General features: G+C 41.5%; 1 protein-coding gene across 2 annotated transcripts in view; it reads right to left on the bottom strand.

The window, feature by feature from the left end:
- LOC143329777 (collagen alpha-1(XI) chain-like) overlaps window positions 1-27419 on the bottom strand; it is an 83719-nt gene extending 56300 nt beyond the window's left edge. Inside the window, exons 1-8 of one of the 2 annotated variants that reach the window (XM_076745825.1) lie at window positions 27054-27419; window positions 21160-21324; window positions 18189-18402; window positions 16643-16805; window positions 7002-7130; window positions 2682-2768; window positions 2207-2305; window positions 221-526 (exon numbers count right to left, since the gene is read on the bottom strand). In XM_076745825.1, coding sequence (XP_076601940.1) covers window positions 221-526; window positions 2207-2305; window positions 2682-2768; window positions 7002-7130; window positions 16643-16805; window positions 18189-18402; window positions 21160-21324; window positions 27054-27168 — 1278 coding nt within the window. In that variant the 5' untranslated portion in view covers window positions 27169-27419. The remainder of the gene's footprint in view (window positions 1-220; window positions 527-2206; window positions 2306-2681; window positions 2769-7001; window positions 7131-16642; window positions 16806-18188; window positions 18403-21159; window positions 21325-27053) is intronic. The other variant, XM_076745826.1, reaches the window with a different exon arrangement.
- Window positions 27420-27669: the final 250 nt, after the last annotated feature.

Raw genomic sequence — 27669 nt, 5'->3', positions numbered from 1 at the left:
GTGTGTGTTTGTGCTTGTTAGGGTGTTTGTGTTCGGCGCATGTGCATGCAGAATGCTCCAAGCTATAACCTGATACCATTAGAAACAATAAACAAAAAGGGCAACGCAAATAACCCATCAAACAAATGCCACCAGCATCTTTTCCATCTTTCCACATTCCTAACCACCATCTCCATACTCCCTCCCCCCGATCATCACTCCTAACCACTCCAGCACTTACACTGCTCTCTCTGATGTCGGTCTCCGCTGGAACACCAGGACCAAACTCTTCCTCATATGCTGCAGATGTGGGCTTGGCATCAGTGGGGCCATAATCGCCATAATCGCCATAATCGTATGGCTTCTCAACAAACTCCTTGTTGTCATACTCCTTCAGGTCGTACTCCTTAAACTCATACACGTCAGTGGCAGGATCCACCTTCTCTTGGGTGTCCACAGAGACAGCAGTTTCCACAGCAACAGTGGGGTCCACCCCGACCTGTTCCACACCGGTGATGTAATCATCCACTATTTCCCCTTCGTAGTTCTGGGATCAATCCAGGCATTGCAAAGAGGGGGCAGGGGTTGTCAAGATGGGAAGGAACATGGAGGTTTGGTTAGTGAAATTAAACCATGTGAACAGTTTCAACGATTCACATGTTTGTTGTGGCATGATTCACAGTAAAGGCAATGGTATTTAGCACTACTCCAAAATTATTGGAGACCAACTAAGTGAAACTCCTCTTTTTCAAAATGTTCAGCTTAGTTGTGCACAAATCAATGTGTCTAATGTGGGACAGCATCCAAAACTCAACATATGTGAAATTCCACATATGTTTTGTCAGCAGGCACGGTTAATAAAATCGAGATTTAGTCATATTTTACAGGAATGTGAGATGTCCCAAACTATTGACACAATGATGTTTTAAAACAGTCACAATATGGAAAAAATAAAGAAATACAGTACATATATGGTAAAGTAATTAAATCATAGTAAGGGGTTAAATGCAAATGTTTACACAAACAAACATTTCAAGAACTATCAAAAACCCAATGAAGTGAAAATCAGAGCTGAGGTGATTGTAGAGGAACAACAGCAGTATCCGACATCAAATACTGACAGTGTCTTGAGGGAGAATGCAGAGAAAATATCAAGGCCTCTCATGCACGCGCTTTTTAGCTTACACTGCAAACACTCTCATCTTATTCCACAACTGGACATCTAACAAACCACAATCCATGGCTAATGCCAGGTGAGACTTCAGCAGCATGCTGAACCAGCAGAAGATGCGGAAATAACTTAAGTTCAGGGCTTCAGCCATCCACTGACAACACAATACTGCAACTTCATTAAAGGCATCCACCAGTAGTATTTTGTGTATTGAGTTAGATCTATGGACAGTACGACCCTGTGACAATGTCTTAAAGTTGTCCAGTCCATCGCAGTAGGACGTCATACGTATGTTTAGTTTCAGTGTTTAGCGCTCTGGCCTGTGCACCTTGAGGTACCTCACAATGCAACAGGCAGACTGGCTGGCGGAGCACACGGGCGTATTGTTCTAGTTTAACCCCCAAATGTTCCTCATTATGTTGTGTTTTATGTGATGGTTTAGCACAAATTAAGACAGGATCTGCCAAATTCAGGATATGGCAGTAACGTAGGGGGATGCGTCCGTCTACTGATTTTCCATTGGTTACGGCTCATTAAATGACAAAGTTTCCTGCGTCAGTCTTTATCCAGGTTCCAGACTGTTTGATGGAAGTGGTTTTTCGTGGAAATCAAGGAGTAGACTGAGCAGTTTGTCCTTAGTGAGGCTTTGTTGGGGTTCAAGCTCCAAAGACGATCGTAAAAATATGTTTTGTTGTTCGTGACGCCCAAGCATTTTTTTTTGGTTAATTTCCTTTTAAGCCAGTAATCACTTAAATAGGAATTTGAACAATTCTTCTGTGGTTCAACCCCTTCTGACTCACAGAAATCAATAATGATTCGACTAAAGTAATTTGACATTTTAAGACCAAATGAGGTTTTTGAACAACTACTAACAATCTACAACTGTTACCATGTTATGCTATAAATGACTTTGTCATTTCATATTGTATGATGTATGATGTTTGGACACTGAAGCACAGTGTCCAAACATCAATCCTATTCATGCTTCATATCTCCTTCTGAAGACAATTATTAAGTCTTGATCTTTGTAAAAAACAAAAATATTTAAAAAGTCACCTGGCCTTGTCCTGCAGTCTCAGTGGGAGTTTCAGGCTGATTTCCGTCCACTGTGGTGTAGTCATACTCACCCGTGTAGTAGTCTTCACCCACATTTGTCTGAAATTAGGCATGAACAGGACACAGGGAAAACATTACATATATGTGAGGGGAAGTTCAGGTTATGTTTAAGAGCCTTTGGTAATTCACATAATTCATAGCAAGAACATGATGACTGTAAGGGTGATATGACTATAGGACCTTCAAAACAAGTGTCATAATAATCATGGCATGTTTGAAAGTGGGGTACAAAAATGTTAAATTATGAAATCAAACTTATCGCAGACATCAAACATGCTGAAAAAGTAGGAAAGAAGTAGGAATGAAGATTGAAAATGAGGGGCAGGTGACGGATGATGTTAAAAACAGGAGATCACATGCTTGTATATGTGTTATTCATGGAAAAGCCATGATAACAATGTTAGTTATGTGTTACCTCGACCTTGGCTCCTTCTGTTGGGGGAGCGTCAGTGGTTAACTCTCCTTCAATGTAGTCATAGAGTTCACCATATTCATAGTTGTACTGTAAGGAAAAGGGGATGGGGAGGGGGTGGGGGTGGGGGGGTCAACTAATTAGTATAATCATGTAAATAAGGCAGCAGAATGTCTGAAAGACATACAGTGCTTTATTTACATGGCATGTAAGAGCATGTCAACTATTTGTAAACATGTAAACCATCATGCCATTTTAGAAATAACATGGTCAAATGCTGAAAATGTCACATCCATATTAGAAAACTGAACAATTTTGCGTATGGATGGCAACAGCAATCCTTGCTTCCCTCCCATCCAAACCCCCTGAGAACCCACATGATGAAAGGTTCATGTGTGTAACCAAGCAAACAGTAATTAAGATTCTTGTTTGCTTCCAACAGGATGTTGGAGGGTTAATGTGATGGCAGTAAAAACTTATCTGCTTCTACCACTTAATTCTGTAAGCCAACAATGGCCCCGGGTTTTCACTAATTGGCCCTTTAAAACAGAAACCTTAAGCTGGCCTGACTCATCGCATATTCGGAAATTATGGGGAACATACAGAATACAGTAGCAGGGGGAAAAAACACTGGCGGATAATTAAACCAGTGTCTGCGACAACAACATGTCACCTTAGTATTTTTCAAACAAAGCATTCCACCAACTTACTATGTGGTCTCTTTTGTGTAGTGATACTACTTTAAAACAGTAGTTCTCAGTTGTTTTCTGGCAAAACCACCTTCAGAAGCTGAAAAATGTTTAAGCTCGCCATCATTTTTTATCAAACATTAACAATAAATGGGAAAGTGAATATTAAAAAGGATCCAAGTTGATTTGATGGAAGTGAAGGTCAGCACCATGGACCACAGCACAATATATATGAAAAGATGGACGACACATCCCCACTTCCTGTGCAGTCAAGATCAGGGTTCGAAGCCCCTGTATTGAGGTCCCGCCTATACACCCGGCTCAATTGATGAGCACACCAGCTGTCAATCATGATGTCACAACCCCTTTTTTCTTAGATCAGATAACTAATTAAAGCCAGACTTAGCAGAAAAAAGAACACTTGAGAACCACTACTTAGTCTGACATATGGGGAGATTGTTAGCACTCTCATATCCTGCCAATAAGCCCAGAGAAAGTTAGCATATCTTAGCATAAAGACTGAACATAGAGGGAACTGCAAGGCTGGCTCTATCTAAAGGCAAACAATGCAGCCTAGAAGCACATCTAAATCTCAGTAATTGACACCTAATTCATGCAAAAACTGAAGGGTAAAAACATCAAGATGTGGTTTTACAGAGCTAGCTGTTTCCCCATGCTACCATTCCTTATGTTAAACTAGGCTAATCACTTCCTGGCTTCAGTTTCTTAGTGACCATACAGTCATGAGAGTGGTATCAATCTTCTCATCTAACCTTTGGTACGAAAGTGAATAAATGCATTCCCCAAAATCCAACTATTCCTTTAAATCACCGATGCTGACAGGCATTTACTGGTGCAGTGCCCACAACCCATATAACACTATGCAATTTAGCCACTTTAGCTCGATGTCAAAACCTTAAGATTCCTGCAGATCTGCCTTTTTCTTTTAGCTCCATCAACACTGTCAAAAAAAAAAAAAAAAGCAATGCCGATTGAGTTAACAGACCAGCCCCTGATATACATCGCTCTATCAGCGCAGGGATAAATATTATTCCCTGGATGACTGCTAAGCTCATAAAAATAATACAAGATCCACGGGCTGCTGCAATTCTGGCCTGGCGTCCGTTCAGTGGCCCAGAGAGGGAGGAGAGGTCACACAAGAGTGAAGCCGTGGCTAGACCAACTAGACTGACGGAGTAAGGAGGAGAGGGTCGGACAGAAAGATAGAGCGCAAAGGAAGATTTATCAAGATTTATGGCGTTGAAGTGCTTGGCTGAGCTGAAGGCCTTCACCGCAGACTCGGATGAAAGGCGTAAATACTGAAGTGTGCTCATAAAAAAAAGCTCCCCCTTCGTCCTCCTGCATCACCCCCTCTTCCTCTTTTAACCCAGCTGCAGACATGTGGCTGACGACGTGCAAAGGCAGTGCGCTTCAGGTCATGGAGCAACTTCAGAGGCTAAGGTCATATCCACACTCCCAGCTTTTGTAGAATTTTACAGGTTTGGGTTCAACGAGGGATAGAAGCTGAGACTTCGACGTACACAAACAGGTTATACAGCGAAAAAAAGAGAGAGCTGTGAGATTTCAATTTCGACCACAGCAATTTGTTCTCTGGATGAAATATTTTTCAGCTGTGCAGGAGAAAAGCAATTCTGTAAAATACTGAGCTGGAATGTCGGAAAAACATTCCTGTTACAACTGTACAGAAACCAACAATGAAAAAAACAGATTTACAATGTTCTTACATCCAAACTGCTCCCTGCTGTCTATTTAGAATTGACAAGCTCCTTGTCTTGGCGCTGAAGATTAACTTGGTGATGAAGCAATATTTTCCAGGACATGGTACCGACAGTACAGCCAAAATTTTCAAATAGAGAAATGGAGATTTTTTTCTTGAACCAAGGATCCAAAGTCTACTTTTCCAGGTACTGGGAGTCTAGCTGGGGAAGGAAAAGCTTAAATTTCCCTGGGAGTCTGGGCAGAGTCTGCAGAACTCGTTAGTGATATAAATCACGGGGCCACTCCAAAGTGGGCTTCGTGGCAGGGAAAAAGGAAAAGTTTCCAGTGTGAGCTCATCAGTTTTTTTTCTGAAATACTGAAGGAAAAAGCCGACAAAAAGGCTTGAACTAGCAAAATAACAAAAAGGTGAAAAAAGAAAAGTGTGGCCCTGACAGAAAGCACTGTATTTCAATTAAGAGATCTGGCTGAAGAGGCTACAAATGGTGTTGTGGAGCCAGTGGCAATAAAATCTAAATGTCAGAAGATGAGTTCAAACTCAACAATCTATTTCAACATGTCAGCTTGTTTCCAAGAGTAAAACACAGGCTAAAAAAAGAGACAGATTAGAGTTGACATAGAAACTCACAGTCTCTTGTCAAAATGCGTCTGCCTGTTGGAATGTTTGTAAAAATGTTTTAAGATCATACACATATTTTCTGCTTTTTGTGGATTTCTGGCAGACTGAAAATGTACGATTTGAACCCGGTGAAATGATTTCTACGGTCACTGTTAGCTGCCACAGACAGAGAAAAGAATGCGGGTGGGGGTACAGGGAAATATGACGCTAACGCTGCTAGCTGTTGCTTACTGTAGTCCTGTCTGTGATTTCAGCACTACCTGTGTGACATTGTTCGTTACCCCGTTATTTGAATCACATGGTAATCATTTGGTAGACGTATGGTAATTAACAGAAAGCAGGACTCAGTGCTACGTTAGCAAGTCTGGCTAACTAGCTTTTTCTTTCCCAGCTGGTGCTGCAGCCTCGCTTGCTAGCTTCCACGTTCCAACTGGAATTCAAACTTAACAGCATGATGCGTCCTCCCAAGTATTAATGTTATAAAGAGAGAGACACCTTAAATTGCTAATGCTACTTAACCAGGGTTGCTAACTCTCAAAGTTTTCACCTTTAGTCTCACACTTTCACGCCACCCAACAATTCTCACGACAAAACACTCCGACAGCAAAAGAGATGAACAGGTGGACGCATTACGGTCAAAGTCTGCCTGGTAAAGTAATGTTGAACCAACGAATGCTGGTTACGTAAGCTGTGGAAGGCCATGAAGTTCTCGAGCCAGTCTTCTAGCAACAGCGGCCCTAAAATGTCAGTGAAGTGTTGCCATGGCAAATGCCCACCGAGGGGTTTCAAGCTTCACCTTTGCTTCTACAAATGTGTCCAAAGTTTTATCCGCTTCGGAAAACATGGACCAATATGCACTACGGCTGCAGTAGCCATCATTTTCATTTATTTAAACAAAAAGTGAGGAGGATTCAAATTTGAGTTCGACTTTACGTCACCCCGTCTTTCATATTGATCCACTTAATTTTCATCCATCCAAGCTGCCTTCTCTTACTTCATCTTCTGCTTCCTAACTTTTATGAACAACACCCAAGTCTGAAGGCGTCGTTCCAGACTCCTGTTATCATTCTTACTAAATCTCAAAGTCCAGCTCCCATATTCTCTCCCTCCACATTTCCCTCCCTCCTTTCCTCGTAACAGCTATTCCTCCCTCCTCTCCTTCTCTCTCTCAACTCTCTATTGGTTTCTCCCTCCCTCTGGACAACTACTCCTCTTACCCGATCTCTACTGCTAAGTCCATCTCGCCCAGCCTGCTTTCTCCCCCCTTCAAATACTGACCTCGCCCTCAGGTTCCTGAGCCTGGGGAGTGTCGTGGTGGTTGGGGGTTTCACAGTCAGGGCTGTAGTGTTCACAGTAGTCATAGGCTGCCCTGGGGTCCGCCACTATCAGCAGCTGCTGGATGTCACCCTGTAAGAAGAGAAGAAGAAGAAGAAGAAAAGCAGGATGTCAGCAGAAGCCATGTCGACATATTTCACAGGCTGTAGAGTTTCCCTCACTGTCGAGAGTTTTCATTCATCATCCTGAATTTAACAGGGGGTCTGTTGGATAATTAACAACAATGTCAGTTTATGTTATGGACGTCAATTTTATTTATTTCAATTTCAGAGAAGTTTTTCCAGTTCGGTTGAGCAAATGGCTCTGAATACTACAACACCAAGGAGCCTTATCCAATGCTGTTGTTGAGGAGAGGCCAGTCAGATGCAGGAATAAGAGCTGTAGACATACAGAACACTTTGTTATTGCAGCTGGGAGCAAAACGAGGCATCACGGTTGTGGAATTCACCCAAAATTGATCCAGAATGCAAAAGTGGATGAATATATACGGTTTCTAGAAAGCATAATCTTAAGCTTCCAGTCGCTGTTGCAGCACTTATTCATAACTGGATTTTAACTCTATGAGTGGAAATGCTCTTTGGGGCTTGTAACTGACCGCTCTACTTACATTTATTTCTGTTGTTGACTTTTTGATTGAGCATTTTCTGACATAGTTACTGATCTTTGTTGACTGTTGAATTTGTTGTTGAATTTCATGTCCATTCATGCCTCGGACATGCTCCAACTGTCACTCAGCTAACACTGCATGTGCAGAAAATGGACGTGACTTTTATTTCCGGAGCCCTGACGCACAGAATAACTGCAGAGGCCATTTTTTGTGTCCAAATAGAAACCAAATGTTGATGTAAAAGTATGCACCTAGTCCTCCTTGCTTGATTGCCCCAGGTTTGCACCAATGTGGCGATAATAAAATGTGACAATAAAACAACAAGGCAGATGTTGTACAGTACCACAGGCAGTAGTCTAAATACATATAACTGTATGGAATAAATCAAGGCTTTAGGGGCAGTCTGTAAGTTTTTAAAAAAGACGTATTGTACAGTCCCCTCACTCAGCCATTAGGGACGGCAAGTCCCCTTACACAGCAGATAAATAACCAAGGTCTGTACTTATCTGAGGCCGTCTGTTTTTCATGAGCTTTTGGAAAAGGAAATTAGATCCCCGCTTCCAACCCGTCCATCAGCCAAAGGCTCTTTTTCCATGATCGTCTCAAAAGGAATTTCTAAACCAGGAACTGCTATGCCACTGATGTGGAGAATGTTATCTATACCGATCTACCATATGAGCACCCCAGCTGATCCTTTCTAAGAGTCCACCAGGAATAAGTAACAAAGAGGACAAATACATTGGGAAAGTGCTTTGGAAAGGTGAAATAAGGCTGCCATCAGGGTGGCCCCCATGAGAGGAAGCACATACATGCAGATTGCATTAAATTACAGGAGGCAACATCTGTACAAGCTTAGACCTCTGGAATACATTAGATATCCACCGCCCCCATGCTCCTATCATAGGTGAGCAGAACATCTCATTTCCTTTTTGTTGTTTGGGTTGTATTGAAGGACCCAAACAACAATCAGAAGACATATGCTTAAATATTACACACTGCTTCAGTTCCCCAACTGTTAACTGTTGTGCCACTATAATCACTCACTTGCAGATCCCATGAGACAACACATGGATTTCATATACATGCATTATTTCACAGCATAACCTGTGCAGGGTTCCTTTACCATCCATCAGTCTCTATGAGGGATCAGGGGTGGAGAATCTCCACAGTTTACAGGATCTTGGAGTAAAATATAGCTCAGGTCTCATTAGTGAAAAGATCCCGCCCACATAGGTGGTGATAAAATGTGATAAAATTACACACTTCCGAAAGGTAACGCCCATGATCTTAACCTTTCAAGCCTTGTCTGTGTCGGTTTATTGCCGGGAAGCAATCCAAAAGAACTGCAAAATGAAGAATTGTAACTGTAGAAATAAAAAATAATTGTAAAAGCAAACAGAAAAGTACAGTACATTTAATTACATTTTTGTTCTCCCTCTGCTCAGCATCCACAGACCCCTAATTAAAATAACAGTGGCCAGCGAAAACATGTGGGACCAAAAGGTTGTCAGTTTGATCCTGAGACTGCAGAATAAATCTCAGTGGGGGGAGGGAAAACAGCTCTTGAGCCAGGCATTTCATGCCCGGCTGTGGCCAGCAGATCAAATTGTGGTTGTACTGGGCAGCTTCCAGGTGTGAATGTGTGCGAGTGAGTGTGCAGCAGGCCACATGAGCTTATTGAACCTTCACTCACACGATCACCACGCACCTTCTGCACCTCCTATTAGACCGAAAACTACAATGACAAACAGAAGGTCTCAAATGAAAGGCAGTCACTCAGCCACTGCATACTGCATGTCCTCTTAATAATTTAGCACAAATGGATCCAAAGTCAATGCCAGAAACAGAGAGGACAGCTAAAAACAAAGACATATTGCATTTGGCAGTGTCTCTGTCTGCTTCCTCCTCTGCCTTCCTGTGTGCATGGACGTAAGAACTACGCCAATTTGTGTTCATTCGGGCTCAATCATTCACTTTACTTTTAAGCTTGGATTATATGTATATTTAAAAAGAAAATAAGGTGTACACAGCAAGAATGTATTTACTACAACAAGAAAACAAGCAGGAGAGTCCAAGAACATCATGTCAAGAGACCACACACATTTAACCCACTTACAAAGCCAGTCTGTGATTCAATCACTCCCATACTCCCCGATCGGCTTCTCCCTCACCGTTCCCCCCTCTGTTCTTTTACCCTCTCTGTCTCCTTCGTCTGCATCTCGGTGCTTTTGTTGATGTTATTGTCTGGATTGTCTTGCACATCTCTCTGGCATCTGTTGAGGTTCCTCCTCAGAATTCCAGGAACGATCTACAGCAATGCCCCGGCTCTGCTCAGAGCTGGCACAGACACACTGGGATAAATCATGTGTCTCGGCCACACTACAATCAAACCATTAATGGGTCTGCGTACGACGCGCATGTTAATACAATGCGTCTCGACACGTTAACCTTCATCTCACGCTGTAACAGCAAGCGTTCGAGGGAGAGAAGGACAAACTGAAGTGGATGGGACTGGCTGATCAAAGACAAGAGAGGAGACTCCTTCTCGCCTACATTTCACCCACAGGCAAAACCATTTTAAGAGTATGGCTGGTTTTTTGTATTGGAAATAAACGCACCACTGGTTTTTCCTCAAGCACACAAGTTTCACATCTGATTTTAAGCTAAGAAATCGAAAACAGACAGCATTGGATTCTCCCTCTTCTAGGCTACCTTGGCGTCTGCTGTGAAGAGTATCCCTCCTGATGCACAGCCCACACCCATGAGGAACAGAAGTCACTTAAGGAAAATAGCTGGCAGACAGATGATCACCTAATAGCAGGCGGTATTACAAGCTCCCAGCAGACCATGAAATCTGTCTTGGCATTGTTTTGCTGATAGGACGTCAAAAAAAAGCTTCTGAATGCCACTCAGATGCCAATGCCAATCAGCCTCTGATTATGAGCCCATATTTCCTCATTCATAAGCAACAAAGCACATGACTGACCTCAAAAATCAAGACAAAACCTTGATTAGAAGCAGATCGCTCCTGCTGGACCTGGATCTGAGATGACAGGATGCAAAGGGGTTTTCCCCTCCTGTATTTGTTGGATTAATTTTGGAGCATAAACAAAACTGTTGTTTGCCTTTGGCTCCAGAAAATTAAGACCACTTGATTTAGAAACGTTATCAGCATTAGGGTATTCATTTCTGGAGGGATATCAACCTCAATTTTGGACACATTTTGCCCTGAATCCAGCCTTCCAGGCAAATCTTGTTCTCAAACTGCACTCAGATCCCACCTCCTTTGCAAAGGTTGGCAAAACCTAAAACCTTTAACCATGGCTCTAACGCATGCTCCTTCAACTTAAAGCATTTGACTGGTACACCTTGTTTTGGGTAGAACAAACCCTGAGTCGATAGTGTTCTTTGGAGGCAATGCAGCAGTATTTTTGCACTTATCTACATACATATGTACAGTCCTTTGAATATATTCCCATATCTCTGCTTGTACCTAAGGTGAACACATCAAAATCAGGAATTGCACAACTATTTGTATGAGTTAATGTCAGAGTTTTAAATTATGGATGTGAGTAAATATCATTTAATAAATCAGTCGCAAATAATAATAATCTACGATTGTTTTGATAATTTGTTAATTGTTTCAATCATTTTCAAGCAAGCATTTTCTGGTTTCAGCTTCTCAAATAAAAGGATTTGCCACTTTTCTCTGCTGTATATCAATGTAAATGGAATATCTTTGGGGTTTCAACTGCTGATTGGACCAAACAAGCTGTTTGAAGACATTATGTGGGCTCTGGAAAATTAAACTAGCCATTTTTCACTACTTTCTGACATTTTACAGACAAAACAAATAGTTTCCACTAATGCCTACAGAACAACATGTAAGTATTTAATTAGGTAGTTGTTGTTTGTGGCCAGGTGCAGCAGGCCGCTTAGCCTGTGGGAACAGCTGGGAGATATTAACGCACCTGGAATACACATTTGGAAATATTCCCAGAGCATCTGCAGTTTGACCCAGTAAAAGACAAAGGCATACATGCAGAGGCTGGAGAACAAAAGGCTGCCATCACAAATTATATGTTTGTGTGATCAATTTAAACTTTACAGGCTTGCTTATTTAAGAAACAGCATCCACATCGGGGTTTTTCTCTGGGCTTAAAGTGTTACTGCACGGACTCTCAGCGAGGTCCTTACTACTGCGAGTTCGTTTGAGATTTAACATGACAGTACAGGACAGGTGAATATTTACATTTGCTTCTCCAGAAATAATGTACCAACTCAGGCTGATCTGCAGACCTTGCTGTAAAAACCTTCCACTTGAACTACCTTCTATTAAAGAAACAGTTCAAACAAAACCTTTAATGGTGTCAGTATGACCTTCCTGCCACACTGATCCTCCAGAGGCATCATCAACCAGATGTGGCCATACAGACTATGGCTGCTCAAATCAACTCTTGCAGATGTTTCTGCTTTCAAAATGCTTATTGTGCAAACTTGCAGTATCTTTTGTAGGCATAACGCACTTCTGCATTTTCCTTCTTTTATCTCTTGCATCCAGCTCTGCACAAACGTAACACATGTATCATCTAAAGAGCCTGCTTTTCCAAACTGTGGGATGGGATCACATCTTGAAAGAACAAATAGAGGGATGGAATTTCAAAACTGTACAAGGACAACAATTAACCACGAAGCAGAGGAGAGGAAAAATGTATAATACTCTCCAGATTTCTCCCACTGTTTTATCAAATGCAGCCTTTGTGGTCAGCGGAGGGATAACGTTTCTTTTCAAGCACTGGGGGCATACAACAGTATTGCACCCTTCGAATATTAAAACATTTTGCCTGCCAGTAGCTCACACAACTGTTGAACTGTTTGAACCATCTGCTTGCTTGTCTTCACTCCTCTCTCCTTCTCTGTCTCCCTTTTTTTCCCCCTCGTTCTGCTCTTTTCCATCGGCACAAGTTTTTAAGAAGCACCTTGGGTCCATTACTTCCTGGCTGTGCTCGTACCAGTGAGTGAGGGTCACAGCACAAGGGGCTAGGAGGTCACATAGAGATGCAATTTGACAGAAACCTTCTCAGTCACAGCAACACTCGAACAAATATGAATTAATAACTATATTCCTATTACACAACCCTAACCAAAACATTTTGTGACGGGTACTGGAGAGTGAAAAGTGACTGAGGCAGATGAGAAACAGTCAGACCATTTCTCTTCCTGCCAACTCCACCATAAACAATGATTCACTTTAAGGCTTTCAGCCCATCAGAGCCTTGTTCGAGTCCTCTGCCAAAGACTGTCCTGCTTGAGGGACAGCGTTTTGGAACAATCTACTATGCAGTAATGACAGACACATAAACAAACTATCTTCGCCTCTCTCTCCCCCGATGCTCCTCGCACACACATACACACACACTACACATTTTGATGCATGCATGCACGTGTATAAAAACAGACACGTCAACACACACTCAGACGCACTGCGCAAACAAAGAATCCCACCCTTCCCTTTAAAGTCTGAAGAAAGGATTTGCATAAAAATGAGAGATGATTCAAATATCTTGTGGCTTTATTTAAAAGAAGAAAAAGCAGAAAAGGGGGGGCATTTGGAGGCCCGGTCAGTGAGCATATCTTTTAAACAGCTGTGCAATCTGAGCCAAGACTAAGCACACACTGATCATATTTTCCCCTAGCCTTCGCTCTTCCCTGTGCTTCCAGCTTTGACACCTGCTTATGCAATCTACTGCAGTAATGTAGCCATGTGCTCACAGCTCAAAGCTGTTTTAGTGAGAAAGCTCACAGCCAACCTCGTAATTAAACTGTGGAATGGCTCCAAAGTTGTGAAGCTCAGGCTGGGTATGCTAAACAGCCACAACTTCTTAATCTGTTTGGTCTTGGATATTTTCTCATGGTTGTAAATCTAGAACTCTTCAGATAACCCAACAGAAGACAAGCTACAGTACGCTTGTGTCTTGTCGGATCCATTTACCAAGATAAGTTTAGGTAGAAGTAGATAACTGTGATGCTTCTGTTGATGATCAGGGTTATCTTTGCCTATAGCTACAGAGGGATTTACGAACATGTTTGAGCATCATGAAAACATTAGGATCATCCTCTGGGCATCATGAATAATCATTGCAAATTTCATGGAAATCATTTCATCACTCCATGGAAGCAATTAACTTAAGATTAAGTCATCATGGACAAAGTCAAGTCAGGCAAAGTTTTGACCCCACAATGCTGGAAAACAGTCAGGGAGCAGCAGAATGACAGGGAGCCATCCTATGGGGACTATAAACAAGATTAATCTTAATAAGTTTAATGTGAAACAAATTGTTCTGACATTTGGAGAAAAAAGGCAAATTGCCTTTTTTTGCTGAGAATGAGATGAGCTCGATACCACTCTCAGGTCTGTGTGTTAAGTGTGGAGATGGAGACAGGAGGTGAGCCTAGCTTAGCATAACAGCTGGAAGAAGGGAGAAACAGATAGCCTGGCTCTCTCCACAGTTCAAATAGGCTAACAAAAACCTTCTTGTATGTGTGTGTGTGTGTGTAGCTCGTTTTATCCAAACACAGACAGAAATGTATACAATCTGACTGTTGTTCAGCAAGCACATAACTTTCCCTAAAACCACAACTTGTCATTTTTACATTTCTGTTTATGCACAAATTAAACAAACGAGTTGCAAGACATGTCGCTCCTGCATTTCTCATGCTAAACTATGCTAACCGGCTCAAGCTCCATACTTAATGCACAGACATAAGAGTGGTATCATGGGAAGAATCACAAATCCACATTTTTGATTTAGGTGCACCAGCCTCTGTAAGATGAAATACATTTCTATACATGCAAGGTCTTGGCGGATCTGGACTCAATAAACTGATTGTGGAATTCTTTCACATTTTCACGTTTTGTTTATGTACTGTAGATAGTGCACCAGCACTGCTCCAAAGGTTTCCATAGCCTCCAAGGTATACTGATTGTACTACCTGAAACAGCTGTAGAATCTATGCCAAAGCATAATTCCATAAGCAACAAATTCATAACAAACACATGGCTTTCATCTACCTTACAAACCTGTTTTTATCTATGGGAATATATCAGAATTAGCCAAAACCCTTGTGGCCAGTAAGAATTTTTGCCATTAGCAGTGCAAAGTGCTTACAAGTAGCCAGTTTGCAATCAACAACTCGAGGGTTATTAAACTTGAAGTGGAAATAATTACAGTTTAAGATATGGCTGCATGTCTAGCTAGGCCACCTCTGCACTACTATTGTGTGATACACTGATTAAAACGAACGTGCAAAAAGCCTCAACCATTGAAACAAAAGGACTAATTTTCCCTTCTCCAGGTTTTTAAAGGGAGAACAAAACAAATTAGTCTGCAATTCAACATCATTTAGAGTAATACATGTTCAAACAAAGAGCACTCACAAAAGCCAAATGGCTGGTCATAAATCACCATTGAAAATAGAAAAGGCTCAGCTACTTTTATCCTCTCCACTCAACTCTTAATTACCCTAATTACAATCCCAACTCTAATGACTGCGCATTCACTCTTATGTTCTTCACTGTTGGTCATGTTATAAAACTAAGCGAGTATTTGTACTCATTGTAAATGCCACATGTACAAAAATATTTCTGTAATTTATATTGACCCTTCTTATCATGACCTAAAAATGTGTATACGTTTTACTCTCTATATCCAGCAATGCCAAAAACCTGTCATTGCAGAAGAGTGGGATCCCATTTTCTGTGGAAAGTCATCTCTGACCTGGAGGCAAACATTTTACAGACTGTTCTACTTAGCCAGCATTCCACATGCAGACAACAAAGAGAGGCTATTGTCTTTGGAGCTAGCATTCAGCCCACATTTTCCACTCAGCTAACAGCTACCTGCGCTAAACCTGGTAGCCTCCATCTCATAATCGCCAGCTCAATAACCATACACTGAACCATGAATTATGATTCTGTGCTCTGATAGTCGAAGTCATTGAGGGAACAATATGGTATCAATTCACAACTAGCTCCAAAAATCATACATCCCAAATAGCATACTGTCCAATATGAACAACTGAAGCCTATTAGACATTAGCCTTTCTTTTATTAAGTAACTATTCAAACAAATAAAAACCAGTGTTGAGAAGAAAAAAGGACTTTGAACAACACACTGTGCAAGTAGCCTTTCCACATTGCTCATGGCTCTTACCAAGTACACAAAGCCAATATTGTTGTTCTGGCCAATAAAATTCTCCATTTACTGTATGCACAAGTTAATGAAAGACAAATAAAATGTCTGGCCTTAAAGCATTTGGACTTAAAGTATTAGACATTACACTAAAGTTGTCCCTTTTCACAATGGTAAAGTAGGCTCACTGAAAATAAGATTTCACAATGTGCTTTCAATTATATCCATATTTAAGCAGACCAGGGGAATTACTGTAACTGCCTGAAAACACAATTACTTCAATCCGGTGCTGAATATCTGCATTATATTTGTGAAAGACACTCGTGCAGATAATGGAAACAATGGTTGGACATCTTGAAGCAGAATCAGACACACATTTTAGTGTCAGAAGTCAGTATCTCAGCATGAAGTTTGGCAAAAAGTGAGCATGGTTCTCTTCAAAGCTCAAAAATATGCCCACCAACACGTTAAAAGCTCACTAATTATCACGTTGCATCTCATATGTTTAGTCTGCACACAAACAAAAATTTAAAAATGGTTTTATGGGAAATTCCTTGGCGGCCATGGCCGGGCACAGTGAGGCTGCTAATCTTTATGCTAACCCAAGCTAATCGTCTCCTGGCTCTGCTAGCTTTAAACCTAAAACACAAAAATGTGAGTGGCGTCCTTTTCATCTCACTCTAGACAAAAAAGTCAGTCTTCCAAAACAATTCCTTTAACCCAATTCACATCATACTCGTCATAACTCAGCTGGCCTAATCCAGGATTCAACATGGCCGCCTTACCTCAAAGACTTCCTCATCCAGGATTCTGGTGCCAAAGACAGTGATGCCTTCTGTGTTGATGATAGCCTGGTCGCTTCTGCCAAGCGGCCTGGTCAGCTTCTTCTTACAGTCCACAATGATGGTGACGCTCTTCTTCTCCACACTGAGAGCTACACGATGCCATCTGTTCAACAAGGAAGCAAAGAAGGAGGTCAGCTCTGCCACTTCCTGTCCTTTCAAGACAACTGCCTCAGTCTATGGTTAACGGAAGACTTTGACATTTTTAGTAGCCACCAGCCAAATGCTGGTAAAACATGAAAGTGGTTGTTAGATTTCACATACAACATAATGACTTACTACTGAGTGGCTGATGAATTTGAACATTTATCCATCAGTGGCTGGTAGATGGATAGCAGCCGATTAGCCTAGCTTAGCCTACTTTTAAGACTGGAAAGAGGGGAAACAGCTAGCCTGGCTCTTCCAGAAAGTGCTAAAATCTGCCTAGCAATAGCATAAACTCATGAAAGTCAGCCAGCAGTTTCCACTGTGTGTCCAGACTTTATGCTAAGCTAATTGACTGCTTCATATTTATAGTTTAGACATGTGAGTGGTTTGAACTTTCCCTTTTAACTCTCGGCACAAAAGCAAGTAAGGGCTTTTTCCTTCGAATGTCTACGAGTTCATGCCTTTGAGTACATGGGTAAATAAACAGTACTTAGATTTGGTGATACAGTATGTCAGAGAGCTTCAGAAAAAGCCTCAGCAAACCCAGTGAATTTAAAAATAATATAAAAATTTGATAAATCACTTGCTTGCCGTAGTTCATAAACACAGAGGCAGCTTTATTCGTCTGCTTGGAATTTGGAAATAGTGCATTTCAGCTGTGTCAAAATGTTTAAACTACACACTACTGCAAAGTACATATATAGCAAAATTGCAAATGAAAGTAATGATTGTACTGTATATTTACAGTGTAATTTTTTTCCCCTCATATAATTCATTACAGACAAACAACCATGCATGGAATCATTTCAGGGCATTTCTGTGAGCATTTGCGCAAATGTTTGATGACAACTTGTAACAATGATTTGTATCAGCGTCATTGGACTGCTATGCAATTTATGAATGTCCTGCTCATTACTGCATATCAGTATACCACTGCTGTAAATAATGTGGAAAAGAAAAGGCTGTCATCAGATTGCTGGCAGCCATTTATTTGCCATTGCTGTCTGACTTGTTCCATATGGCACAATGACTGAACAAACACAAGATGATAATAAATCGTCAGAGCTGTGTGTCAGTTTACCAGGATTAAAGAGTCAAGCATGTTCTGAGTGCTTGAGAAAATATGTCAAGCAGATTGGTTTTGTTTAGCGTAAAATATAACCCATAATTTTAGATAAAGTGCTTTGCTTATGAGCCAATCACAGCAGCTTCACAACAGATTTTCAATTCAACACTGAAAATGGGGCACAGAAAAGCAAACAATGAGGGGAGGCAAAAACCTACCACCCACATCTGACCTCCAACGTGTTCAAACCCTCTTGAGCAGCTTTCAGTCACTTACTTGCCGTCAGCAAGGTTGATGGAGCGGAACAGGGGGTACTCCTCCGGGGCAGGCTTGCCATGCTGGTCCTCATACAGGAAGACGGGGCCACGGCCCACCTCCACGCCGAGCTGCTGGATGCCTTGCTGGTTGTACACGGACAGCAGGAAGGACTGGAGGCCGGCCTTGGGCTTGATGGTAAACAGGATGGAGAAATCTTCTGGGAAAACTCCCCCTGAAGGTGGAATAAGCAGCAGGCATGTAGGTTGGTATGTTAGTCAAAACCAATGGATATGTAGTTACAAAATCTGGGTAAATACACATTTTTGTCAGAGGTTTTACAGCATTGCTCTGCTTCAGATTCATGCAATTACACACATGGGAGCTGCCCAGTATAACCACAGTATTTTCAATTAAATTCAATTAAAGAACTCTTGTGGGAACGCTGGGTCAGGAATTTTTTCTTCATTTCTGAGGATGTTGTAGAAATGGTTTATTGTTAAAGGAATAGTTTGACAGTTCGGTAAAAATGCTTATTCTTGCTGAAAGTTAGATGAGAAGATTGATACCAGTCTCTTGTCTGCACAGCGAATATGAAGCTACCGCCAGCAGCCAGTGAACTTTTTGTACAGATTAAACAAAGAAGATGTTAATTAGTCACTTTAGAGGTTTTGGTAGATGGATGCTTTTACTTGTGGACCTCTTTATGCTAAGCTAAGGTCACCGGCTGGTGGCAGCAGCTTAGCGTTTAACGTAGAGATACTGTGAGAGTGATTTCGGTCTTTTCACCCAACCCTCCCAAAAATGTCGAACTCTTCCTTTACATTCAATGTAACGTTCCTTTCTAACTATGGAGCTACAGCCTTGAAAAAGGAGCTTTTAATTGGTCTTTGAGAATAATTTGCATTGAATATAAAGAGGAAAAAGAACATAGACTCCATTCCCCTTAAGCCCTATCTTTTACATGCCTATCTACTCCTGATGTCAATAAAAGGGCAATTGTATTGTAATGAGTTAATTGAATAATGGCAAGTTTATTAGCTGTCTAACTTTCTCTCCTCACTTTAAACAGACTGTCTAGACAACAGGAGCTGGAACAGCGTTTATTAAAGAAGCTGAAAGAGACCTTGGCACTCCCTGAAAGGACTCAACAGTGGTGATGTAGCCACATTAATTTTACAAGAGCTGTAAATACTCAAACAAATGTCATATTTTTAAAACCATAATAGCTCGGTTCAATGAAAAAATAACTAATCCTGATCAAATAAAAAGTCCAGTTAGTCTGACTGAGGACATTTTGACACTTTGCTTCCATGGCACCTCCAAAGTCTCACCTCTCAAGCTTCATTATATTCTTCAAATTTCCGTTGCTGAAAGTGTCAGGTGTGCAGGCAGTTTAAGCCAAAAATCACAGAAATTTAGCTCTAATGCATCACACGATTTTGAACAGTTTTTTTGTTCTTTGAAATCAAGCCAAATTAAAAAAGAAAAAAAAAAGAAAAATCCCACGTACTGCACAGACTGGGACAATTTATTTAACAGCACTCAGCTCCTAATAAATTTCCACACACTTTCTTGCCAAGTTAGTTTTGAGTAAGTAAGCAACTGGGGTCTATTTCTACACTTTGCCCCAGCAATAAAAAATTAACAGGCCCCCAGTGGATGTGAACTTTATTGATATACGGTATATCATAACGCAATGCATTTGTGCTTAAATACAGCAATTTCAGCTGCAAGGAAAGCAACTAGCAAGACTGGAAAGAACTGGCAAATATTAAATTTATGTAAGTCAACATTGGTTTTCTGCTACTATCAGTAATGACATAGGTCTTCTACAGTTCATTATTCAACCTTCAGATTAGCTGATAAGTAATAATTAGTGTAAGAAAGCAGCAAACCAAATGGTTATACAGTCTTGGTTTTTGTGTTTCTCTGAGTGGACTCCTTCCTAGTAAAATAAATATGACTTTATTCCTAACACACAGCCGGGCGGCAGGCTTTGAGTCAGACAACGTTCAGTATGAAAACCCTGCTAGATTTCAGTGCATGAGCCAAATACAGCACACTGCAGTCTGCCAGCAATCAAACTCGAAGACAGATACTTTATTGACAAGATCAGTCCACAAAACATCAAAAGAAATATTCCTCCCATTGATTTGTTGCAATAAATCGTGGGTTGCCCTGAAATATCAAATAACAAAAAATCTGGTGTTGCTCTTTTTACTTGAGTCATATGTTTACTTGATATTCAATATGCCGTGTGTTGAGTGACTCTCATCCCCTATGGGCTCAGCTGGGGCCTACTGAAGAACACCAACGCATTCATGGGCATCTTCTGGAGAACGATTGCTAAAAGTCTGCACAGCATTTTAGAAGACAGGTGTCTGCAGTGAAGGGTTTCATTACAGACACTCAGTACATTTGCTATTTCATTGTGAAATTGAAATATGTTAAAGATGTTTTTATTTTGCCATTAAGTGGTTCAAGACAAAAAAAAAGCAGCAGTTACATTTTCTTCTAAACATGTGTTTGTTTGGGTAGGCAGAAAATTTTTGAGCCACGCAGGAGGCATTGCTCTACATTTGTGTCCAACACAGCAAATGATAGCATGCTAAAATGCTAAACTAAGATGAACAGTGTCAACATTACACCTGTTTAACAGCATGTTAACGTCGTCATGTTAGCAAGCCAACATTAGCATTTAGCTTAAAGCCCTGCTGAGGCTAAGTACAGCCTCACAAAGCTGCTAGCATGGCTGTAGACTCTCAGTCCCATTTAAACGCTGGTCAGGCCATTTTACAATGAGACTGTGTATGTGTTCCTGAGTAAAAGCTGCTTTTGAAAGCAAAAACAAAACTAAATATGATAACAACTTCCACTCTGAGATCCTTTAATTTCATGAAATTCGTCCCTCAAAAAATTTCGGCGAAGCTGCCTGGTTCAGCTTCAGCACGAATGCTTGTAATCTGTGGGAGGGATGCAGTGAGGTTACCTGGGAAGAGCTGTTTGGTTGGAGCGCTGATCTGAGCATTCTTTCCCACTCGGTAAGCGACGTCAGGCTTGGATCCTCTCCGGACTGTGCAGAAGCCCGTTGTTTTCCGTACTCCTTCAGGAGAGCTCTGGAAGTCTAGAACCTTCAGTACATCGACTGGATCCGCTGTGGAGGCAGAACGAAGAATTGATGACATTAGCCGGTGATACCTGAAAGCAAAATGTCAGAACATCTGCACAGAAATAAGTTATTTGTGAGCTCCAAAGCTCCAAAGTGCTGAGTCAGCATTCCCCATATACGGAACATTTTGGGTGGGACACTCCAAAAGCTTTAAAAATATGAAATAAATAAAAATAATAAAAACATAAAACAATCAAATGAATATAACAATCAAGATGATGTATGAGATTATAGAAGAACATGCTCTTTATTACAACATACTATTAGCGTACATGTTGTAAAAACTTCATGGATTTTGCAGGACACTATAACCATATTTCAGCAGTTAACTGAAGATCTAATAGGGCCTGTCATTTTGATGATAAGTCAACATTACACCCCTTGCCTTTTTCAGGGACTGTTGGCCAAAACTGTCAGTTCAAGCAGTTGTTCGTTTATGAGCTACCTTGGCAGAGGAGCAGTAAAAATGTTAGGAACCATTCAGCAGACATAATTGGCCCCCTCCTCGCCTCCACTGTTACCCCCACAGCCAAAAGCCACGGCATCTATGGGCTGATAAAACTCATTGCTGTTGATCACTGGGTCTTAGGCGTAAGGAGAGCGCAGAGGGGGGCAGCTTTACAAGCTTCTCAACACTACTAGACTCTTTTCTATCAATGGACCTGGAGCTCAGGGGTGAAACTACTGTGCAGAGCAGCCATAAACACTGTTTCTCATTTCTTCTCTCTCCTGCGATTGTCTAACTGTTTTTCTGTTAAACTCCCATCTCTCCCTCCCAGAGGCACATCATCAGTTGTAAGGTGATTATGGGAAAGCCTAATACGGTCTGCTTTAAGGCTAATGTATAAACAGCAGTGTTGACGTACAGCGCAGTGCTTTAACGCATGTCTGCCTGAGGTTGCACTGACTTAAAAATGTGCAGTAAGAGCAGCTGATTAATTCAAGTCTTCATGGGCTTTTTGGGCACTGCGATACAGATTTATTGGTGAGAAAAGTGTAAATGTGACTGTGACTGTGTAACTCTTACAGAGGTTATTACGTGTCTGTACTTGGTGGCATCACCTTAAGGACTCAGGACATTCATTATAAAACACACATATAGAAATACATACAGTATTTCGACATTGCTATCTTCAAGTGTTTGCTAACATTTGCCACGCTAAGCTTCCGCTCATACCAGATCAAATGAGGCTGCAGCAGCGAAACCCCGGAGATCAACTTTTCAATGCGATGCGTCGTCTTTTAAAAGTCATAATCTCGCTTTACATAAGCAGTCATGAGTAAAATCCTGATTTATTATGTCCTATCCATGTTTGTGAGGGGACTCTAAATTAAAGTTTTAATTGCTAATAATATGCTGGCATTTACAAAAAATGAAGGATCAAACACTTTCTCGCCATAACTGTTGCAACATTTGCTGTCTTCTAATTTAATGACGTTCGCCACATGTAATAACATTTCTGAGCTGTTGCGCTGTTAATACGCTGAAGTGAATACAAAGACTTTAAGGCCGCACATTAATACTGCAGTATATATTAGCCTGATGAAAAAATCTACAACTAAGAAGTGAGTATTAAAACCTGACAGAGGTCCAACGCAGAAAATAAAAGGAATAACAGTTAAATCTGCCTCCAAACCAAACTCAGTGCAACCCAAGTATTAAATGCTACTTGTTTAACTGTTCCCAAAACCACAGCAGCAAAAAAAACCAGCACAGCCCTGTCCAGACATCACACCACTCATTTGTCTTTTCAGTGAGTCAAGAGGCAGGATGTGTCATCCTCTACAAAGGCCCAGCAATGATAAACAATGTCTGAATGTTCAGCTGGGAAGATAAAGCCTTTAAGGAATGGCAGATAACAGGCTTAATGCGAAATCTCCCTTCCCTGAAAAAAAAAGAGCTCCATGTGTTTGATAACAGCTTGAAACCATTGTGGGAAAATTATTTAAAGGGATCAGACAGACGGCTTTCTTGAAATTCACAACAGAGGAAATCTCCTCATCTGCCTTATAATCTTTCGTGAAACTGTGCGAACCAGGAAGAGAGTTTGGTCAAGAGATACAGATGAACCAACAGAGCAAATATGGGTGGTGAGGATTTTACTTAAAGCAATATAACGTAAAGGAATAGTGTTACAAAACCGTTTTACTGCCAGCATCAAACAAAATGTGGACCTAAATTGTGTGAATCTGGACTTTCATCACACTTTTCCATCGTGGCTCTCAGCTAAACATTTCAGCATCAATTTATAATGAAAGCTCCAGGAGTTTTATAATAAAAATATACTCCTGTTGACACTTTCTGTTTTTCTAAGTCATGTGGCATGTGAAGCCAGGAAGTGCTGATTGTGCAGTTCCTGTTGGCTTTTAGTGATCAGAAGGGGGTCTGATGGGTGGAGCTATGAGTTCACATGCTGAACCCATTATGCACTGGCACCACTCCCTGTACACCCCCAACTAAAACATACATGAGACTAAACTGAGCAGGCCCCATCCCTGTAGCTACTTCTCCTGTGACCAGAAAAATAACAGCCTGAGTGGTGAATCAAACCCGCCTGATTCGAGCACATGCTCAGCGGCCGTGTCTCAAGTTTAAGCTCATTTGAAGGCGCGCAGATCGACTCTGAAGTGATGGAAAGGCCTGAGGTCACTTCTGCTGATACGGGTCCAGATCATTTGAAGCCACAGTTCATGAATCTAAATAGTTAAGAGTTTAACCGTCAAGCAGGTTGCAAAGGCGGGACGGACGGAAGCAAGAGCAGAATGTTTTTTTTTTTTTTATTATCAATATTTTATTTCCATTAAATTCAGTCCCACAGTGACTTTTATCAGCTGAGGGAGAGATGGAGTAAAAAGGCTTTACGACTGACACTGCGCACTGAGTAATTCAACAGACGTGGGGTTCGTTTTGTCCTTAACTGACTGACTTCTGACTCGAACAGAGACAGAATAAAATACAAATGTGAGGTACCGAACGCCAAGTTTTAAACCTCACACCAAATGCCTCATAAAAAAGAAAATAGTCTGTGGCTCTTCTGAATATTGTCCCAAGTACAGAGCTACTGTTTTTTAAAGAAAGCTTGGACTAAAGGTCTCTTTGTGAGTTTCAGAATGCCTTTCTGCATTACTGCATACCTCAAGGCCTCATATATTCCAGATGTGCTGAATTGGCCAGGAACCCCCCCACCCGCCTCCCCACACCCACCCACCCGCATCCCAGACTCTTCAGCCCCTCTCCTTCCACAACCATCGCTTCACAGAAGCCCTGAAAAACAGGCAATATCCCAAAACCATTAAAGACCCCAAATGAATAGGTACAGCCTCTTAAAAGCGTTTCGTTCGTGCTATAGCTCGAGCCAGCACGCTACACCCTCAACACAACTTGAAAAGAAGACTCCCATCCTTTTACCTTTAAAAAGAAATGAACCATATTCTAATGATAAGGATGAAAACCACAAGAGAGAGAAGATGGCTCTCTCGTGCTAAAGGTACCCGTCTAGCCACAGTCTTGTCTGAGGGGTAATTTGTCAGTCTCTCTGATTTTTAATGACATATCTTCCTGACTGCTGTCAGGGACTTGTGATATACTATCTGCAATGTTAACAAGCTACTAACATGACAAAGGAGTGCGATCTTCCTTGAGGCCGTGAAGCACGTCGTGACACGAGAAACCCGTTAAAATCATTCAAGCAATCTCACCAGGAGACCCCTCATGCATTAAAATACCATTTTCAGCTGAACAGGAGACATTTCCAGCACTCCGTGGCTCGTAACTCATCAGAGCCATACATCTTGATGTTTAAGTTTAGACTTGTGATTAACTTTTAAGTCTGTGACATTCTGACTTAATGTGTCTGTGGCCCTGCGGTGGTGCAGCAGCATCTTTTCTGTGTCACTGCCATCTACTGAGAGCTGGCAGCAAAGGCAGCAATTAAAGTACATTGGAAAGCCTGTAAATGTTTGCTAGCACATCATGCAATTATGGTTAGTTTAAATATCAGTCAGAGTGAAGAAAGATGGGCAATGGGCAATCATGCCGCTGTGGTATTTGCTTTCATGATCTTTTCATTTCTGGGGAGTTCTCTGCAATTTGCCCTCTGTTGAATGATTTCTTCATGTATCACTGGATTTACAGTAAAAATTATGGTTGAAAGCCGGGCGGGACTTAAGACAGGAAATGCAGTACATTACACAACTGACCAACTGTTGTATACAAGCGTCTGATTAAAATTTGATTGAAGTTAAACAAAATCTAAAACATTTTAAAGAACTTCATTTATGTCAATATTATGGGTCGGATACAATAAGTCAAGCATTTAAAAAGCTGCATAATAGCAGATCTGATGTCAAAATGACAGATATTAAAAAGGCAACATGCATCCAAACAGACACACAGCTCTGACACACACAAATTCATTTTTGCTGAAGCCACAGAACACTTTGGACGTCTCTTTGACTTCACAGACAAAGGAAAATAAAGGAGAAGTTAATGTGACCCACATATGTGCTTTTAAAGCAAAGAAAATACTCCACATTTTTTTTTCTTTTTTCCATCAACGCCCCTTCTTGGACTTAGTGGGAGCCCGGATAATGTGGAAAGATGGTGATCCTTCAGGCCAGAATATGAATTTCAGTCCCAGAATTCCACAATGTTGAGCCCAGCGTATATCTATAAACTCTCGGAACATTCATCACAAAATCTAGACGTTTAAAGTGCTCAGTGTGTTCGAGTAAACTGTGTTGACAGCTGCGTGATTGTGACATCAGTAAAGCAGCTGACAGCATATTACACAAAATAAGACACCACTTTTATGGCTTTTGTGAATTCGATTTAAATATTAAGCGCTTATTTTAGTTATACTGTGGAAAAGGCTTAATGTACTATATGCGTGTCGCCAAAAGTCGTGCGTAAAAGTTATGCGTAAAATCCGAAGTGGTGAAGTGGAACCCAAACGCAGAAAGAATGTTTTTCTGTTATAACACTGGCTTCCAAAATTAAACAGGAGAGTGTAAATTACAACAATATATTCCCCGCAAATAAGTGTGATCATTGCTCACTGGTAATTTTCAAGCCGCTTTTTACGCGGACCACCGGAGTATTTGTGTTGAAGAAACTGTCAGTCTCCCCTCTGTGACCACACCTGGATGGCAGACTTTGCCTTTGAGGAAGGTGAGAGAGAGCAGCATCTCCGTGTGTTTGTGCCAAGAATAAAACTTATCCATAATGAATTTGGGCACTAGGTAAGTAGTCTATGTAGTTAAAGTTTAAGGCGAGCTTCAGATCAAAGCCATCAACTAAACTGTGACATAGAACCGACACGTTAATGTGGCCCTTTAAAAGATACTGGAAATTTGGATACAGGTGCAGTCACATGATGATAATGCTTAATTTGGTGTCACCCAACAATAAACTTTAAAAAACAACGACCGTCCGTCATCATGATAAGATAAATCGCAAGGAATATAAAACACTGATAATGTATCACCTGTTCTGTTGGATACGGTGGAAAAGTCTACTGAGGAAATAAAAAGTTTGGTAACCTGAGTTATGGTGACTTTGCTAGGCAGCGATCTGCTAAACTGAAGCTGATGGCCAGTCGCTGGCTACCAGCTAAGCCTACTGTCACCACTGGGCAGGTCGCCAGCCTATAGGACGCACTCAGGCTGTCCGGGATGCCCTCTCCCCAGGAGTCTAGGCAGATGCAGCCTCTTACCTGCTCTGACATCGGCAGCTTGTAGAATTAAAAGTAACGAGACCGCAGCGGTAAGCGTTGAATCCCATAGCCACCTTTTCGTTTTCCACCTGGTTGTCCACTTTTGCATCTCCATGGTAAGCGCCCGGGACTGTTCAGAAAACGGGCGACTTCTAATAAAAATTCGGTCCCTTCGACTATCCACAAAATTGTGCTTACACTACAGCGCCATGTGTGAAAGTATGAAGATGCCTCTCACAGCCAGACTGGGCCCTTCAGATCCGCTCCCCCTTAAGCCCAGTTCTCAGACTGATGGTACAGGGCTCTCATGAAAAAAGCGCACACCACTCTTTTCCCCGAGAGTTGCGCACCGTCAGGAGGCTGGACAAACGCCCTAACACTGAACCTGAACCGACTGTAAGATACTGACACTGGAAAATCCTCCGTTCATCAAATCACCAGTCGGGAAAGTTGTCTCGGGACCCGCCCCCTGTGCTTTGGAAGAGATCTGAGCAGCATCAAGCGGAGCATCTCTACAGCCCAGTGCTGCCTAATTACAGGACACAGTGCAGCATCCCAGACAGATACTCCCAAACACGTTTCTCAAGGTTAAGGACAAAGATTCAAAGGAGCAACA

This window comes from Chaetodon auriga, chromosome 12, assembly GCF_051107435.1.
Source record: "Chaetodon auriga isolate fChaAug3 chromosome 12, fChaAug3.hap1, whole genome shotgun sequence".
Taxonomy (NCBI): domain Eukaryota; kingdom Metazoa; phylum Chordata; class Actinopteri; order Chaetodontiformes; family Chaetodontidae; genus Chaetodon; species Chaetodon auriga.
Note: the sequence above shows the minus strand (reverse complement) of the source record. Positions and strands in the feature narration are given on the sequence as shown.